Consider the following 19,981-nt stretch of genomic DNA (forward strand, 5'->3'; position numbering starts at 1 on the left):
CAGAACAAACTTTGCACTACTTTACTCATCGACCGGGCAGGTTAGTGCCTAAGTAGCATCACATTACATGCTAAGCATGGAGCCCCAGCTCAGACTGGACTGCATCCGTTTACATGTGCATTTAAGCACTTGATTAACAAAGGACTAAGGGCGGTCATTTCCAGTGGCCCGCCCAAAGCATCAATTCTCCAATCCAAAATAACATGCGAGATGGGGACCACCCCTTTGGGTTGGGCTTAGCCTCGAACCCAGAGTCTGTTAACAATACAAACTAAATAAACAACAAAAACGCCACCACTCTCTCTCAAGTGAGAGTATACACAGGCTCTCTCTTCGGAGCTAATTCACTAGCGCCTGTCTTTCCACATTCTTGGCGAGTACTGCCTGTCTGTCTGACAGGTGTCCGTCACGGCCCTTCTGGGAAGCTGTGGGTGCCTTCCCGGCGATAGCCCACGACAAAGGGGGAGGAGGGAAAGAATGTTGTCTTCCCGGTAGCGCATAGCGTCGGCTGTGGTACGGCGCGCTCTGGCCCGCTGACAGCTCCCTTGTCCTGGAATGTGCCCGGAAATTGGGGAGGGTAAAGCCTGTTTCCCCGGGGCGGCGGCGGGTCCGGTTGTTCTGGTCGTCACTCAAAGAGCATGGCTGGGTAATTGATGATGCCGCTGTCACGGGTCTCCGTCTACGCCGCGCCGTCGAACGTGGATCCTCGTAGCACACACGGAATGTCACACTCGCTCACCCTCCAGAAGAATGTTCTCCGAACATTTGAGTCCACGCAGCTCCCCTTGTCTTTCTGAATCGCCTCGCACAGTGCGTCCGACAAAACACTTTTCGCTGCACTCAACACCACTGCACAACACCATATGCCTCCGCTGTCATAACTGGCGTCTCCAGGGGCAGCACTGATCTTCTTTTACAGATAAACATGAAACTCAGCACCCAAGCCTCTCCTTTCTAGTCCAAACTGGACGAAATAAATTTACCACAGTTACAAAGGAGCTCCCACTTCTAGCACGATCACGGCACAGACAAAAATATAGATAACGAAAGGAAGTAGGGCAGGTTCTGCATGCGCTCCACATGCTCTCCTTTGAAGGTGTTACTTAATGACAGAAAGGTTTAACTACCAACTCCGATAACTTAACACATAAGCACATAGCAATGTTATGAGCTGCGGCATTACACAATTCTAACCAGTTCACAGCTCCGCTCTGTTTACGCCATTAGTCCGACTTAGCTTTCCGATTTCGCAGCGGATATCGGCCTTCATGAGTCATACTAAGTAAGTCTGTGCCCCTTTGTCTGCTTTGGGACTCGCGAGGGCTCGTGGCAGGAGCCTCTCCTGGCGTTATCTGCGCGGCAACCTCGCGCGCTTCTTCTTCTAGCAATGCATGAAGTAAATCCGGTGGCATTCCGGCCGTCACCTCGGGCGCCTGCCGAACAAATGCAGGAGAGGGCGTTTCTTGCGAACTATCTGCGCGCTCCGCTTCACTTCTGTCCCCATCAAAATCCGCGCTTTCCCTTTCCTCATTTCGTGAATACTGAACCGGTGCCGACTTGAGGCGATTTGCGTGTATCCTTATCAAACGCCGGTTCACGTCTCGGACTCTGAAGTTTACCGGAGAAAGCTTCTCGACAACCTCGCACGGTCCTCTCCACTTCGTCTGGAACTTACGAGCTAGCCCAATCTGCCTTTGGCAGTTTTCAATGTACACGCTGTCCCCCACATCAAACGGCGCGTCTCTAGCACTGCGATCGTGCACCTCCTTCCTGCGCTTCGCCGCTTTCTTTAAGGACTCCTTTGCGATGTCCCTCGCCACTTGCAAGCGCGATTCTAGCTCAACCTTATAGTCGTCCAGTGAAGCGTATGGGACACGACGGGGGCCCTCTGGCACTTCACTAGGCTGGTCCGGGTCTCGGCCGTAGAGAAGAAAGAATGGCGATTCGCCCGTGCTCTCGTGTGCTGCGGAATTGTAGGCAAACATTGCATACGGGAGCCACAAGTCCCAGTCCCGCTGGTCGCGCGAAACAAAATGCGACAGGAACCCGGCCACGGTTTGGTTCAGTCGCTCCACCGCGCCGTTGCAAGCCGGATGGTACGGTGTTGTCTGCTTCTTAGCGATCTTAAGCAGCTCGCAAACTCTCCTCATTAGCTGCGACACGAAGTTCGTTCCCCGATCTGTCAAGAGTTGCCTCGGGGGTCCATGTCGGAGCACTATCTGTTCGACAAATGCTCTTGCAACCGTGCCTGCCTTCTGATCTGGGAGTGCTACCGCTTCCGCGTATTTTGAAAGGTGGTCGACAAATACTAAAATGTACTTGTTTCCGGAAGTGGTCGTGGGCAATGGGCCCATTATGTCCATACCTGTCCGCTCGAAGGGAGCCGAAACCTCAGAGAACGGCTGAATTGGAGCTGGTCTTCGTCCCTTGGGTGTTTTTCTTTCGAGACAGGAATGACACTTCGCACAGTAGTCTCTAACATCCTGTCGCATGCCACTCCAAAAGTACAAACGCTCCACACGCCTGCGTGTCTTTGCTACGCCAAAATGACCGGCGCATGGCGCATCGTGAAACTCGCGAAGAACCCTTTCTGTCCACGACCGAGGTATGACGACTCTCTCCCAAGCGGTTTTCTCTGGTCTCCCTTTCCTGGTTGGCCTCGTGCGCCGACACAGGGTGCCGTCTTTGTCAATGAAATAACCTAGCTGTTCGGGGTGAGACGGTGCGCCCTCTAAGCTTTCGATTATTCGCTTCAGGTCAGGATCTTTGCACTGCTCTGTGCGTAATTCGGCGGGGTCGACTACGGGGACAAACTCATCTATAGCTGCCACGGCAGCTGTGCGGCTGAGTGCATCAGCATTCAGATGTGTCTTTCCTGACTTGTGCTCAACTTCAAAGCAGTATTCCTGCAGGTGTAGATTCCATCTAGCGAGTCGCGAGCTAGGGTCCCTGACACTCATCACCCATTTCAGAGGATGGCAGTCTGTGACTAGCTTGAATTTGCGGCCGTAAAGGTAGCATCTGAAGTGCTTTACTGCCCAGACAACGGCGAGGCACTCCCTTTCCGTAGCTCCGTACTTTTGCTCTGTGGGGCTCAGCTGTCGGCTAGCAAAAGCAACGGGATGTTCTTTGCCCTCGATAACCTGAGATAGCACGGCACCAACTGCGAACTTTGACGCATCTGTGGCCATAACAAAGGGCAAATTAAAATCCGGGTGGCGCAACAGCGGTGCACTCATTAGCTTCCTTTTCAGGGCCCCAAAAGAATTCTCCGCGTTTTCGTCCCAGCGAAAGGCGACATTTTTGGCTGTTAAGGCGGTGAGCGGCTTAGCGAGCTTGGCGAACTCCTCTATGTGCCTTCGGTAGTAACCGATCAGGCCGAGAAACTGCCGGACCTGGCGGACGCTAGTCGGGGATGCAAAATCCGAGACACACCTTAGTTTCTCAGGGTCCGGTCGCACGCCGTCAGCTGAAACAACGTGCCCGAGGTACTTCACCTCGTTTTTGAGGAATTGGCACTTAGAGGGCTTCAGCTTGAGACCCGCTCCTCTTAGTCGCACCAAAACCTGCTCAATATCGCGCAAATGGTTCTCAAAACTGTCACTGTATATGATAATGTCATCCATATACACGAAGCACAGCCTCCCCAAAAGACCTGCCAGGATAACATCAGCGGTTCTCTGCCAGACAGCAGGGCTGTTGGCCAGACCCATCGGCATTCTTTTCCATTCATAGTGCCCTGAGGGCGTGTTGAATGCCGTTTTCTCGGCATCTGCCGGATCCACTGCTATCTGCCAGAATCCCGCCGCCATGTCCACTACCGTGAAGTACCTGGCAGAGCCCAGCTGAGAAAGCGTCTCCTGTATATTGGGGATGGGGTATGGATCGATGCGAGTTACGGCATTTAGTTTGCGGTAGTCCACTACCAATCGATACGAGCCATCTGGCTTTTCCACTAATAATGCTGGTGCTCCCCAGGGTGACTTTGAGTGTTCGACAATGCCGCGATCAATCAGGTCCTGCACCTGTCGCTCTATCTCCTCACGTTGGGAGTAAGGAATCCTGTACGCACGCTGGTAAACGGGCGATGAAGTGCCGGTTTCTATCCTGTGCTTTATAACGCCACAGCAGCCCAAATCCAGGTTGGACGCGGCGAATACTTCCGAGTAGTCGTTCAGCAAACCAGCCAGAGCCTCCATCTCCCTGGATTTTACGTGAGAAAGATCGAACGACACCTTTGGAGCAGCCGAAGGACTAGCATGCTCTACAGTTGCGAGTACCGTATCGGTGGGCTCACGTTGCTCTATCGCAGAGGTGAAGAAAGCCAATGTTTTGTTCTTGGGAAGGCTCAGTGGCTGCTGGCTACAGTTAACCACCCGTAGGGGCACTCTGTGGGCGTCATTAACTGTCACGAGGCACGCGGCTGCCTTCAGGCCATTGCTGAGAGAGTCGACCGGCTCAAGCACTCCCACGGCGCCGCTCTCTACATCTGAAGGCACAAACGCGTACAAAATGTGCTCCGACCAAGGAAGGACGACCGCCTCCTCGACCAGGCGGACGGCAACCCGCGAATATACCTTCTCCAATGATCCCACTGTTTGACGGGTGTCAATATCGGTAATGCGAATCTCAGCCCCTCTCCTGTTCAAAAACGGAACTTTTGAGCCGCCCGCATTAACCTCTTCCTCAGAGAATGAGACTACCACCTTCCCTTTTCTCAAAAAATCCTGCCCTAATATACCTGACACTCCGTTTGGCAGAGACACCGTGTCCGGGCATACGTAGCAGGGGTGCTCCAATGCAATTCCGCCGAGGGAGAAGTGTAACCGGTAGAGTCCACTTATGCCAAGAGGATCCCCCGTTATGCCTACAAATTTGGTTGCCATACCACCAGACGCTTCCAACACCTCGCGGTCCCCCTTCCTTCGAAGCGTGTTAAAACTGCTCTCCTTAAGCAATGTCACCTTTGACCCCGTATCTATCAACAATTCCATGCAACAACCATTTAACTTGCAACGCACAACAGGGCATGCCTCGTCGGCCACACAAACTACCACCACCTCATCATCTACTGCTCCCTCCCCACGCTCCTCAGGCTGGGGAGGACTAACTAGTTTTTTGACTCGGTATCTGGAGCCCCGCTGTAGGCTTGCTTAGGGCGTGTCTCGCCTGCTTCTCTTTGTGGCTCCCCACGGCGCATGTTTTGGCAGAACCTGGCGATGTGTCCGCGACCCTGGCAAGCGAAGCATACGATTTCTTCAAAATCTCGCATACCGCGCCTGTAGCTTTGTGGCGGTCTCCGATTTCCAGCGAATGGGCGCTGTTGAGCGCGCGCTTCAACCTGGCATTCTACCTGCTGAGATAGCAGCTGTTCTAAGCGATCTAACCGCTCTGTCAAGAGAGCAACCTCAGGGTTGAGCACCGCTCTCTCTATGACGCGTACTCTCGCTGCGGCTGTCGTTAACGCCTCATTTTGTTCCTCATCCAATGCGGCCTCCACGGCTTGGTCGAAATTGCTCGGCTTGCGCGAGAGCACGAACCGGCGCACGGGGTCTTGCAGACCAGCCACGAACAAAGCGGTCATTTCCTCTTTAAGTAGATCCTCCGCGTATTTCTTCCTTAGCTGGTCTCCTTCCTCCTCCCTGCTTAACGTATCGCGCGCTAAGCGCTGAAGCCGCGACGCAAACGTTCGCACGTCCTCCCCTACCATCTGTCCGGCGTCACGGAACCTCTGTACTCGCACGTGACGTGGTTCAGTGTCAAAATGCTCAAACGCGAGCTTCTTAAATTCCGCAAATGATTTTGTGGATTTTACTTTTTCGTCTCGCCATGCAAAATCATGAGCAGCTCCTGCCATCTTACACCTCGCCATTCCCAGCATTTCAGCATCGGACCATCCCCCCATTTTCCCAATCTCTTCTAGCATGGAAAAGAAATCGCAGATTGGAACCCCTGTCTTATCTCCCGTAAACGTCGGAATGACGCTTCCTAATGCCAGCATGCTTGCTCCGAGTGACGGCTGTGGAGTGGGAGCTCCCTCAGATAAAGACATTTTTTTTTCAAGCCCTCCGGTGCCTCAAGCCTCTCAAATGGGAGTAAAAGTCCCACAATCAGTCCCGTGATTCCCTTTTGATTACAATTTTGAAGTCATGAATGTCGCAGCATTCAGAGGACATTTGCTTTTGAGACCCCACTTCTGACACCAGTGTGATGACCCCCATAATGCGCAGGTCCACACGGGACGGAGAGGCAAAGAGACACCGTATGGCTCAGTTTAAACAAACAGGTATATTCAATAATTACACATGATTAAGATTATACATCAGAGGCTGGGGCGTCCGAGCTTACGTGCCGACGACTTCATGGGGGCGATGGAGTGGCTCCGGAGTTGGGCTCGAGCGGTTGCTGGCAGAAGCTGCACGCCGACGGGCTTCGGCGCTGAAGGCCCTCTTGGCGAACGATGTCGTCCTGAGCGTGTATGCAGTAGAATTTCAGTAGTCGTCCGTTTCTTCGAGGATGGTTCACAAACCCTTCCTCTAGTGTCGTTCGGCTTGGAAGATGAACAGGAGGCGAGCTTGTAGATGATGACAGCAGAGCATAATTTTACAACAGAACAAACTTTGCACTACTTTACTCATCGACCGGGCAGGTTAGTGCCTAAGTAGCATCACATTACATGCTAAGCATGGAGCCCCAGCTCAGACTGGACTGCATCCGTTTACATGTGCTTTTAAGCACTTGATTAACAAAGGACTAAGGGCGGTCATTTCCAGTGGCCCGCCCAAAGCATCAATTCTCCAATCCAAAATAACATGCGAGATGGGGACCACCCCTTTGGGTTGGGCTTAGTCTCGAACCCAGAGTCTGTTAACAATACAAACTAAATAAACAACAAAAACGCCACCACTCTCTCTCAAGTGAGAGTATACACAGGCTCTCTCTTCGGAGCTAATTCACTAGCGCCTGTCTTTCCACATTCTTGGCGAGTACTGCCTGTCTGTCTGACAGGTGTCCGTCACGGCCCTTCTGGGAAGCTGTGGGTGCCTTCCCGGCGATAGCCCACGACAAAGGGGGAGGAGGGAAAGAATGTTGTCTTCCCGGTAGCGCATAGCGTCGGCTGTGGTACGGCGCGCTCTGGCCCGCTGACAGCTCCCTTCTCCTGGAATGTGCCCGGAAATTGGGGAGGATAAAGCCTGTTTCCCCGGGGCGGCGGCGGGTCCGGTTTTTCTGGTCGTCACTCAAAGAGCATGGCTGGGTAATTGATGATGCCGCTGTCACGGGTCTCCGTCTACGCCGCGCCGTCGAACGTGGATCCTCGTAGCACACACGGAATGTCACAATGTAGAGAATCGAGCATGCTCTAAAGAATGGAGGTAGCCTAAAAGCGGTGAAGAGGAAACAAGGCATAGGTAAAAACCAGATGTATGCGTTAAGAGACAAGGAGGGCAATGTCATTAGCATTATGGATAAGATAATTAATGTAGCCGAAGAGTTCTGCACAAATCTGTACAGTAGCCAATGTAATCAGAACGTTAACGATAGAGACAGTAGCAAACAATAATGCGTAATCCCGCCAGTAACGAAAGAGGACGTAAAGAAAGCCGTAGGAGCAATGCAAATGGGAAGAGCAGCTCGTGAGGATCAGGTAACAGCAGATCTGTTGAGGGACGGAGGGGAGATTGTTCTAGAAAAACTAGCCACCCTGTATACGCTATGCTCTATGACCTCAACCGTACCAGATGCTTGGAAGAACGGAAACATAACCTTAATTTATAAGAAATGAGACGCCAAAGACTTAAAAAATTACAAACTGATCAGCTTACTATCCGTTGCCGACAAGGTATTTACTAAGGTAATCGCTAACAGGGCAACCTTAGACTTTAATCAACCAAATTATCAGGCATGCTTTCGTAAAGGATATCCCATAATAGATCGTATTCACACTATTAATCAGATGATAGAGAAATGCGCAGAATATTACCAACCCCTACATACAGCCTTCATTCATTACGAGAAAGCATTTGACTTAGTGAAAACCTCAGCAGTCATACAGGCATTGCGGAATCAGGGTGTAGATGAGCCTTAGATCAAAATACTGGAAAATATAACTGCACAGCTACCATACTCCTTGATAAAGTAAGCAATAAAATTCCAATAAGGAAGGGCGTCAGACAAGGAGACACGATCTCGCCAATGCTATTCACCGCCTGTTTACAGGAGATATTCCGAGGCTTGAATTGGTAACAGTTGGGGCTAACAGTTAACGGAGAATACCTAAATAATCTGCGGTTCGCCGATGACATTGCCTTACTGAGTCACTCAGGAGATGAACTGCAAATCATAATCAATGAGTTAGACAGGCAGAGCAGAATGCTGGTTCTTAAAGTTAACATGCAGAAAACCAAAGTAATGTCCAAGAGTCTAGCAAGGGAACAGCAGTCCAGATTTGGCAGTGAGGGGCTGGAAGTTCTAAAGGAATACGTGTACTTAGGGCAGGTAGTGAAAGCTGATCCGAATCATGAGAGGGAAGTAACTAAAAGGATAAGAATGGGGTGGAGCGCATATGGCAGGTTCTCTCAGATCATGAATAGCTGGTTACCAATATCCCTCAAGAGAAAGGTGTACAACAGGTGTATCCTACCGGTACTCACCTACGGGGCGGAAACCTGGAAGCTAACGAAAAGACTTCAGCTTAAATTAAGGACAGCACAGCGAGCCATGGAAAAGAAAATGATGGGGGTAACGTTAAGAGACCGGAAGCGGGCAGAGTGGGTGAAGGAACAAACGCGTATTAATGACATCCTAGTCGAAATCAAAAGAAGAAATCGGCTTGGGCATGGCATGCAATACGAAGGCAAGATAAGCGCTGGTCCCTAAGGGTAATGGAGTAGATTCCAAGAGAAGGAAAGCGTAGCAGGGGGCGGCAGAAGGTTAGGTGGGCGGATGAGAACAGGAAGTTTGGAGGCATAGGTTGGACGCAGCTGGCAAAAGGCAGGGTTTATTGGTCAGACATGGGAGAGGCACTGGCCCTGCAGTGGGCATAGTAAGGCAGATGATGATGTTTTGCGCTCCCCAGTATGTTCTATTTCTGATTCTATTCAAAAACCGACGGCGCAACTACGCAATGTCTGTCACATTTATAGAACGCAGCGAGTCCCCGCACTACAACCCGCGCAGTGCCGAAGCGGTTAAGCGGTGCACTACTACACTGGCGGGTGGCTGTTTCAAACACATCCACAGATGAGGCTTTTGCTACACAGGTTGCTATTTCCGAACAATAAAAGAAATATTAGCTCCCGCAAGGTTCATTATTGCAGACAGTTCTTCGAGCGGCTGTATATTTTGCATGTAGGCCGGCTGTTGTCCGAGTCATTTTCTTAGCGATTTTAATTTTCGCTCAGTCACTTCCCGTCCGCCATTTCTCTCCTCTTCCCTGCAAGTGGAGAGGGGGCAGAAAGAGATGGGGAGGGGGGGGGGCTCACATGTGGCGTGTGGTTGGAGGCAAATCTCCCTACACGCCACCTAGCAGGTGGAGGCTTCGCACGAATGCCCCAAGACAGTTTCGCCTCGATGGCCACCCTATTGCTATCGCACTAAAAGGTATTCCCAATGCGTCCATGCAGGGGAAACAAGCATTTTGTCGTAAGGCCTGCGACGCTGTGCTGAGCGTCCCGCACCGGCGGTGTAGTAGGCGTCGTTTTGCACTGCTGCAGGATTCGAGGGGGGTTTATTTAAATGTTGCATTCGCGGTTGTCAGCCGAGCACGCAGACACCACAGCTTCTCTTCCCCCCTTTTCGTCTATTCTGAGCATGATGGGGAGCGCGGCCCAAAACGGTGTGCAGACCGTTCTCATTGGCAGCAGCAGATGAACGCCGGTGTTCAAGTAACTCGTATTACTAGTAATGCAGTGGAAGTGATTGTGCCTTACATAGCTACCGCGGTAGAATTAACTATTTTGCCATGCTTATTACTCGAGGGAGATAACTGTATTTCGCTCCGCCCCTAGTGAATGCGCAGACTGCCCCACACTGGTCAGAGACAAGACACCTGGCTCATGTTATCGTGTATCGCGCAGACACTGCCTGTACGCCTTGCAGTAGAAAGAAAAAGCCATGAAAGAGTTGTTATGACCATTTAATTCACGCCCACATTTACAGTCGTGGTAGGCAACCACCTTATTCCAAAATTGTTCCGAGGCCGAAGAATTTTTCAAAAAGGTTGGTCTTCATTAACAACTTATGCTTATGAATTCCAACATATAAGTGCACTGGGCGGGCTTGAACTGAAAAAACAAAAATATAATTTCGTATTTACACCAATCCCAAATGCCAAAATATTCATAAAGATTATTCAAGAACCCGCCTACTTTCCCGCCATTAAGTAGAGCCAGAACGGCAAAATTTACAGAACCATGTGGCGAGGGCTCCCGCCTCACTTCTTTCGAGCATGCCCCCACTCGCACTTGTGCCAATAAAATGACGGCGACAGCAATACTGTGAATTTTGCCAACCTCAACTGATCTTTAAACGCTGGTGGGGTACAGCAAAATAGGTGATTGGTATGTTTTACTTAAGGCTGGCATGATTTACTCTGTGTTTGTTTCTAGTATGAGGCGAAGCATTTCTTTATTTCTTCGCGATTATTTTAACAGTTTTTTGCTGCTTTTGGTTGGAGATTTATAGAACGTGGCCAGGACCTTGGTTGCCATAACAAGCTTGCAACCTTCAAGGGCCTCTGTCAAAGGCTGTGTTCAGTACATCCCGACATTTGGTGTACTTACAAGAGCCACATCCCGAGGGCACCTGAAGCACACGAATAATCGCCCAACTGAGTTCTTCAGGGTCTACGCTCTGTTTTCGAGAAACTTATCTAGCTAAGACAGAGATTCGCAAGAACTTCCTCCTTGGGCGAACACAAATTCCCAACTACTCATATAACCACATCGCCATGCAGTCTGCACCACACATTCTGTCCTACAGAATGCTTATCTCCCAGTTACGATTCAAGACTCAGCGCTCGTATTCAGATGTGCCCGCATTGTACGACTTAATATCCTTGCTATGCCATTACCTTTTTTCCTGTCTTGCTTCCCTTACACCGTCCTCATGCAGTTATATCCCCCCCGCAAGAATGCCTTTGGTGGCTGCAAGTATTTTGAATAAACAAAGGAAAGGTATCCCTTATAATATCATTAAATATATGGAATATCACTGTGGTACCTCGTTGATCCCGCCGTCAAAATTTTATGCCCAAAAAAAAGCATTTTTCTAACCCAAGAAGCCTATGTTTAAAATTGGCAGGACATCTCAGGTGAAACGCTAGGTATCTTGTAATTGCCAGGTAAACGGCTCTTAAATCTACTTAAGAAACATAGGAAGTAGAGAGTCTTGTGCCCTTAAATGCAGTGTCGCTCTGCGGTACACCTTTTGACCTCTTCATTAGGTTAAGCATGAATAATCTCGAGTTACCTCGAATTATCTTTAACCATTACTCCAGCATTAATTTTTCTAAGAAGTGGGAATTTTTTTTTATCGCTTGTGTTCCTCAGGAACGGTGCTCTCTGCTTTCGTGCGCTTAAACCCTTAACAACCTAGTGAACATTTTCCGGCCATGTAGTTTTCAGGAAGCAGAGTTTGCGCGTAAGTTTTGCCGTCTCTTTTATCAGGTCACGTCAACCTAAGGAAGTGCAGCTTTTCGTGGAGCAGTCCGAAAGAGGCGACAAAGCTGGAGCAGCTCAGGGCCGTGAGCCTGGATGTCCGTCCGGGATCCCTTGTGGGCGTGGTTGGCTTCGTGGGCAGCGGGAAGTCGTCGCTCCTGTCAGCCATCCTGGGAGAGATGCCCTGCATTGTCGGACGGGTCATGTGCACGGTAAGCGTGTGCACGGGAGGAGCGTTTCAATGCAACGACCATTTTGCACTAGCAGAGGCTCGCTGGTCAAAGCGTTATTTACAGCCGGCTGGAAAAGAAGCCGTACAAGAGAGATCACTCCTTGGTTAAGATCACGTACTTATTGAAGTAAACGCTGTTGTAATGGGGCTCGCAAAAATGAAAAAATCTTTGTAATTTCAGAACAGGAAGTTTAAACATTTAAGATATGTAATATAAGAAAACAGAGGTGCTTAAAACGACACAGCATCACAGACCTAAAAATCCTTGGAGATGGCACTTCAACAAACTTGGCTGGTCTGTCCCGCTAAGAAAAATATATCACTTCATGTATTATTTTGATTTAAAAACAAAGTTTCGCAGCGTAGCCGAACCTTAATTGACATTAAAATAAACGTGCTTTCCCTGCTATTCAAAGGGTTGATAGTGTTGCAGGCACTGTTTGCTGAGGCAAGTCGACGGGAGCTTGGTGCGTCAGCGCGAAGATGTTGTTGCTGCCTTAGTGACATGGCACATACCCACTACGGGGGATTTTTGTTGTTGTTGTTGTTGCCTCAGAAGCGATAGCACGTACCCGCGGTGGGGGATCGGCCGTGGGGCATTGGCCAGGGTTCCTTTTCTTTCCGCGCCCCCCTACTTCGTTGTTCGTTCAGTGTCCGTAAATAGCGCGCGACATTATCATCGCATCATATATTCTTGAAGAGACGCTGCTTGGAGGAATTCATATGTGCTGGGTAATGCAGTGAAGAGGCCAACAATTAGTTACGTGAGGATCCATAGCGCACACAATTGAGGGGACACAACACGAGCGCTAAACTTCCACTGAATGAACTTTATTTGGCGCTGGCAGCCTTATAAAAATCACGCAAGGTACAGGTATAACCCAGTAACAATGATTATCTTGTCGAAGTCATGATATGTAAAAGGAAGAGAGAGATAAAAAACAATAAAAACCCCCAATTAGTGAGCAAGTTTCACACTATCGCCCACTCCTTGAATCTAAGAAAGCTATGTCTTTCCTTGATAATGCCACCGAAGGATCATTGATACAATTTTCCGATCCCTCTTTTTCCATTGCTCCAGCTTCAATTATTTCCCTTGTTTTCTGATCCCTATTTTTTCCTAATACTGAACACTCCTCGAAGTTAGGCGCGCACTTGTGATTACGGCAGTGACGAGCCAAATTACCTGGCCTCTGATCTTTTACATTTGTGTGGGCCATGTAATTTGGCTCGTCACTGCCGTAATCACAAGTGCACGCCTAACTTCGAGGAGTGTTCAGTATTAGGAAAAAATAGGGATCAGAAAACAAGGGAAATAATTGAAGCTGGAGCAATGGAAAAAGAGGGACTGGAAAATTTTGTCAATGATCCTTCGGTGCTACTATCAAGGAAAGACATAGCTTTCTTAGATTCAAAAAGTGGGCGATAGTGTGAAACTTGCTCACTAATTGGTGGTTTTTATTGTTTTTATTGTTTTTTTATCTCTCCCTTCCTTTGGTATATCATGACTTCGACAAGATAATCATTGTTGCTAGGTTATACCTGTACCTTGCGTGATCTTTATAAGGCTGTCAGAGCCATTTAAAGTTCATTCAGTGGAAGTTTAGCGATCGTGTTGTGTCCCCTCAATTGAGGGCGCTATGGATCCTCATGTTGACTACCCACTAGCCCGAACCCTCACCCTTCTAGATTCGTTACGGCGTGATGAACCTGGTGGCTTCGCCGCCTATACGCATTTCACACCGATCACTCTGTTGGGCGACTCCGAAACCACATTTTGGCCAAATAAGGCAGGCCGTTGCTCCCTTGCTGGAGGTGATGCCATCTTTTACGAGATACTGCCGACAGTGATAGCTGATACCTGCTAGACTGAGCAGCGTGGCGCAATAGGCACCTTAAATATGACAAGAACCACACAGGGAACGAACAGCGCGTAGCGACTAAATATATTGCGTCCAGAGTTGAAGGCATTACCGAGAAGCCTCAGTGTGTCCGTAACTGCATAGCGGCGTGCAGATGAACTCTACGGGATTTTTTTAGTGTGGAAGAGCCTCGTCAAGTCAGACCATACCCGCTAGTTCACGGCTCTCATCACCCCCCCTTTCTCACCCAGGGTCGTATCGCCTACGTCCCGCAATTGGCACATGTCCACAACATGACTGTGCGTGACAACATTTTGTACGGGAAGCCGATGGATGACGATTTCTACGACGAGGTCATCGCCTGCTGCAAACTAACCGATGACTTGAACAGACTTCCAGGAGGCGACCTGACCGAAGTCGGTGAGAAGGTAAGCTAGATGATATCCGAGAGTTTCACAAGCTATCTTCTTGGATGTCCATGCTAAAAGTAACGAAGGTTTTAAAAAAAGCAGAGGGCCCTAGCGGAACGACACCAACCGAGTGCTGTTAAGGCTTGGGTGGCCTAGTTGTAGTATTTTTCGTTTCTCAGTGGAATGAAATATTGAAGACTGGTTAGCTAAAAGCTACCTATATAAATGCTGTTCACTCGGAACAAAAGAGTTAAAATATTGAAACTTTTGCCGTTTGAATATTTTGCAAAGACGCACAGGCTATGAGGGACACCTTAACGGAGAACTCCTGGCTAATTAGACCATCCGGAGAGTAGAATTTCAAACTCGTTGTTTCTTCGAGGAAAATTTCCAAACCCTTTCTGTAGTGTTGCTCGACGTGGAAGAAGACCAGGAGGCGCGCTTGTAGACAGCAGAGCATATATTTATAGCATACATATACAGAGAGTAAGGCTGGAATAAGCTGAAATGCATTTACAAAAAAACAAGCTTCGCTCTACTTTTCTCATCGATCTAACTGGTTAGAGCCTAAGTACAACCGCGTTACATGCTAAGCATCAAGTCCCATATCTGACAGGACTGAACTCTACTCGTTCACTTGCATTTTTACACCCTTAGTTAACAAATAGAGGCGGTCATATTCAGTGGCCCGCCCGAACCATCAATTACCCAATCAAAAATGTCAGGCGAGGTTGGAACTACCCCCTTCGGTTGCGCTTAGCCTCGAACCCAGAGTCTCGCTACCAACACAAACCGAATCAAAAACAAGGAAATTCCCCGTTACCAGGTTTACTTTTATGCTTTATATCTGCACAGCAACAAACCAAACGACTTCAGGCATAGCCATTTTCAAACGCCTCTGTTGGTAACAAAGTATGGTGTACGAAAACTTGATTACTTAATTACTGAACTACTAAATAGACATCCACGCATTATGGAACTTCTGGAGCAGCGCCGTGCCTGTCATAACTTCAAAAACAGTGTATAAACTTACCTCCTCTCTCTATCGCCCCCATAAACATTTTTCGTTCAATATTTTTGTATGATATGCGTTACCCTTTTACTTGCTTTATGCATGTTATTAGCCTTTTTCTTTTCATCTTCTTCTAACGATGTACAAGTATACGGTGGCGTTGCCTGGTTTTTTTATTCATCGACCAGTGTTTACTTTTTACTGACTGCATATGCTGACTTACCGTGTTCCGTTCTGAGTCTGGTCATCAATTTAAATTGGTGCCTACTTAGGCAGAAGTGAATTGCCTTTTGTCCCGTCATCTCAGACCAACTTTGTCTTAATAAACACCTCAATCAATCAATCAATCAATCAATACGGTACAGTACCCGGCCGGTAAGGGTACCCGCACCCTATTCCGTCGGCGTTTCCGACTTTCCTCACGCACACCGCCACCCCCCTCTCCGCTCGCGTTGCTAGTCAAGTTCTTGGCACTGATGCCCTCCCTCCCGTCATCAGCATGCGTCGTCCGGCACCAACAATGGGGAAAGGGTAAGGGCCACGAAGCCGCCGCACCAGAGAAGGCGAACCGTCTTGGTTCTCACGCATTGCCAGAAAAACGCCGTAATTGCTTTTTTTAGGGTCCTCTTTGCCGCCTCGGCAAACCAGATAAAGAACGGTCTTGTTTTCCCACGGATTGAGTCAGTAGACGGCATTGTTGTGGTTAGGGGTGCCACTGCGCGTGCGCAAGATGGGTCCGGTAAACCGGTATACTACGTTTCTAGTAGTACGTCTCCGGTATCCTGAAAACGTCTACATCCTTTGTGTGTCAAGTTTCAAGACTGATTTATTTTCTGCTCTAGGAACGACTCCCCGAAACCAATGTTGGTCCGTATGCGTAGCGCCATCTTTTCACGCTAACCTCAGCTATTTATGCTAATTGCAGTGGCAGCCGATAGATGGCACTATATGTAAAAGATACGTTGTCAGTAGTCGTCTGCGCATTCTACTGTGAGTGAATGTGGAGAGATGGACGTCCATATCAAACAGCATGTAAACATAAAATTCTATGTGAAGCTTGCCAAGACAGCCACCCAGACGTGTGAGCTCCTTCGTGACGCTTACGGCAAAGAGACATTATCGCGGGCGCGAGTTTGCGAGAGGCACAAGAGGTTCGTTTCGGGGAAAACGTGGAAAACGACACAAGGCAGGGGCGCCCTTCAACCTCATAGAACGAAAACAACATGGCTCGAATCAGGGAAATCTTACAGCAAGACCGCACCATTACAGTCCGCATGCTATCAGCTGCTCTTGACATTATTAAGACAACGTGTCACCTAATTCTGCGTGAGAACTTGGGAAAACGAATGCTGAATGCCAGACTTGTGCAGCGCTCCCTCACATAGGACCAGAAGGACACGGGGGCACCAGTGAGCGCTGATTTGCTCTCCGAGGCAGAGAAGCATGCTGCATTCGTCGGCAGCATCAGTGCTGAATACGATCCTTGAAAAAAGAGGCAGAGCCCCGAATGTGGTCCACAAGCTCTCCGGCGTCGAGAAAGGTGCGGCGAAACAAAGACGATGCTGATAGTTTATTTTGATGCCAGAGGTATCACACACCACGAGTTTGTCGCGCAAGAGCAGACGGTACATCAGGAGTTTTATATCCGCGTGCTCACACGCATGCGTGATGCAAATCGACGCCATCGCCCTCATTTATGGGCATGTGTACAACGGAGCCTTCTCCACGGTAACGGAAGGCCTCACACTAATCTCAGCGTGGCAAAATTTCTCGCCAAGCACAGCATTACTGCACTTCCCCATCCGCCATACTAGCCTGACCTCTCCCATGCGATTTTTTCCTGTTTCCTCGTGTGAAGAGACCCCTAAAAGGTCGCTGGATGGGGAGCGTGGAGGCCATTCAAGACGCCATGACAAAGGAAAGGAGCTGACAGCCCTGCCAAAAGAAGCGTTTTCCAACTCTTTCCAAGACTTCAAGAAGCGTTTAAAGCTATGCATATACTGCAAGGGAAACTATTTTGAAGGTGTGCTGCACAAATTATTTAAATGTTAAACGCATTTTTTTAATGGACTCAGTCTCGGAACTTTGCGGACAAAGGTGTAGTATGTCAAAGCGACGCCGTAATTGATTTAACCGGTGTTCGTCACCGCCATCCCTGAAAGACGCCTTTGTCAGGCCCCACGGTGGTTCGGGCAACTGGGGGACATCGGGCGCCTCTCCGACGATAGCCTGCGGCGTAAGGGGGTCTCGTGAAGACGGTGGATCCAAAAGACCCTCTCCAATTCCCCTCTGCACTGTGCTGGCGGGGGCTCTCGTTTACAATGGAAGGCCGCTTCCGAGGGTGCGGGCTTCCTGCAAAAAGATGCAGTTGGAAAAGATCAGCGGTCTTACAGGAAGGTCCTTAACGTGCGCAAGAATAAGGTGTGAATTCAGAAGTAGACTTATTTTTTTAATTTTATCCGCTATACCAGCCTATGGCTTATTTTAAAAATTCGGCTAGAGCCGTCTTTCGTCGCAAAACTGGGGCGGAGACGAGAGCTGCCTTGCGCTGGAGCTTCCTGCGCTCTAACAGCTGCGTGGCCATCTCCCACGAACGTCATGCAAGCGGCACTTCAGGGCCCACCCCCACCCGCTCTGTGTGTGTGTGTGTGTGTGTGTGTGTGTGTGTGTGTGTGTGTGTGTGTGTGTGTGTGTGTGTGTGTGTGTGTGTGTGTGTGTGTGTGTGTGTGTGTGTGTGTGTGTGTGTGTGTGTGTGTGTGTGTGTGTGTGTGTGTGTGTGTGTGTGTGTGTGTGTGTGTGTGTGTGTGTGTGTGTGTGTGTGTGTGTGTGTGTGTGTGTGTGTGTGTGTGTGTGTGTGTGTGTGTGTGTGTGTGTGTGTGTGTGTGTGTGTGTGTGTGTGTGTGTGTGTGTGTGTGTGTGTGTGTGTGTGTGTGTGTGTGTTTGTGTGTGTGTGTGTGTGTGTGTGTGTGCGTGCGTGCGTGCGTGCGTGCGTGTAAATTCTCGAGCGATAACCTTCGACGATCCTATTCCCGATACTTTACCGTGGACACTGGTTTTCTATAGTTATGCCGAGTATAAGGCTCAGAAAGCTTGTCTCGCTCTGCGGCTTTGCCGCATAGCTTAGATGCTTTCTGTACTGGAAATACATTGCATCAAGGCAGATAACTGAGCAACTTGGCAAACATGTTTACCAACTTTTTTATGTTTGTTTGCCAGCTTGCTCAGTTACCTGCCTTGCTTCAATTAATCTCTAGTACAGTGAGCCCTCTAGCGCTGTGTTCCAACCTCCTTTGTGTCTGTGTTTGTAGTGCTTGTGTTATTCACAATGAATGTTTTTTGCGGCAGATCTGCAGACCTGCGCGATACTCTAAGTACTCATACGTTAACTCTATGTCGCATCTACCCCCAGCGCCCCACCAGTGGATCGCGGCAGATCGTATACACGTTTCTCGCCGTAAAACTGCTGCTTCATTTACGCAGTATTGATGACCGGCCTTAAAGGAAAGCCGGCGATGTACACGAAGGTACCACGTGTGACGGGTTCTGAAGCATCTTTCTCGTTTAGTTCGCATACGGAGTCCGTACAGGACAGTGCTCCGATCAAAACAGGCTTTGGTTCTCTTCGATACATCTTCAAGCGTTGAAGTAGTGCCATTATCATGCAGCAGCTTTGTATTTTGTGGCACATGTTTCAGGACAGTAGAAAAAATATACGTATACGTTTCCGTGGTACAAATACTTCAGCCGACTACATTTCAATGTGAACAAAATTTTTCGCACTGACACTATATTCCTCACACCAAGCTAGGCATTTATTCTCAATAATTTAAAGCTAGACATTTAGTCTCAATAATTATTAGACTCCCATAAGTTGAAAAAATAACGCTGACTAGGTCATGCGACTCTCAAAAATACTCACATGGTTTTACTCACCTAGGGCCTTTGGTCCTTTCTCAAATCCTGGTTACTTCAGCTCGAACACTCGATACTAGAATGAGTCAGTTGAAGGTGGCCTTTTATGCGAAGCATAATAGGGACACTAAGTAGCTCAACCATAGCCCAGCCTGGCGCGGCCGCGACCACCATTGACCTTTAATAACACGCTTGGTGTGACGTCATAGCCTAACTCCTGCTCCTCCCGCTAGGGGCGCTGCAGCCGAGCACGTGGTCTGACGTCACGACAGCTGAGGAGAGACGGGGTTCAACTCGCGCGGTCGCCGCGCGGCCGCGACCACCAAGGCTAACTCCCGCTCCTCCCGCTAGGGGCGCTGCAGCCGAGCACGTGGTCTGACGTCACGCCAGCTGTGGAGAAACGGGGCTCAACCAACACCCCCTGGACAGGTTTTCAGGCCTGCGCCCAAAATTCTGACGTCACGGCCCGCCGGCCGACGTTCCCGGCCTCCCTTCTTCCCGTCAGGAATGTGGTTAAAATTGAGCCGTCACGGAAGCGGCTACAGTGGCCAGAGTGACCCTCGACCTCGCCTTGACGGCCGTGCTTTCTCTGTGCTATACTGCAGTCAGCGTTTCAATGCTTGCTACTTGCTGACTTCCTATGCGTGTTATAGGAGGTTGAAGGTGCGATGCCCAATAAGTGTTGCGTGCCGGGTTGTTCTGGCAATTACCTGAAGGGAAAAAAGGTGCAGGTGTTTTCATTTCCAAAAGACGAGAACACCATGAGAAAATGGACACGTGCCATTCCTCGGAAGGATTTTGTGCCGACTTCGTACACCAAGGTGAGCTCATTCTTGCATCTCTGTAGCTTTTCTAGTGCCACTTCATCTGCGTTAATCCTGCTTTATTGAAAGCGT

At 49.2% G+C, this 19,981-nt stretch overlaps 1 protein-coding gene and 1 long non-coding RNA gene across 2 annotated transcripts in view; one reads left to right on the forward strand and one right to left on the reverse strand.

The window, feature by feature from the left end:
• The window catches only part of LOC144108698 (multidrug resistance-associated protein 1-like), a 256,880-nt gene that overhangs the window by 132,300 nt on the left and 104,599 nt on the right, over positions 1–19,981 (forward strand). Inside the window, exons 14-15 of the mRNA XM_077641869.1 lie at positions 11,667–11,869; positions 14,003–14,179. Of these exons, the coding sequence (XP_077497995.1) occupies positions 11,667–11,869; positions 14,003–14,179 (380 nt within the window). The remainder of the gene's footprint in view (positions 1–11,666; positions 11,870–14,002; positions 14,180–19,981) is intronic.
• Positions 16,825–19,981, reverse strand: part of LOC144108884 (uncharacterized) — a 106,302-nt gene continuing 103,145 nt past the window's right edge. Inside the window, exon 4 of the long non-coding RNA XR_013309536.1 lies at positions 16,825–17,525. This is a non-coding gene — a long non-coding RNA (uncharacterized LOC144108884). The remainder of the gene's footprint in view (positions 17,526–19,981) is intronic.

Source organism: Amblyomma americanum, chromosome 10, assembly GCF_052857255.1.
Source record: "Amblyomma americanum isolate KBUSLIRL-KWMA chromosome 10, ASM5285725v1, whole genome shotgun sequence".
Taxonomy (NCBI): Eukaryota; Metazoa; Arthropoda; class Arachnida; order Ixodida; family Ixodidae; genus Amblyomma; species Amblyomma americanum.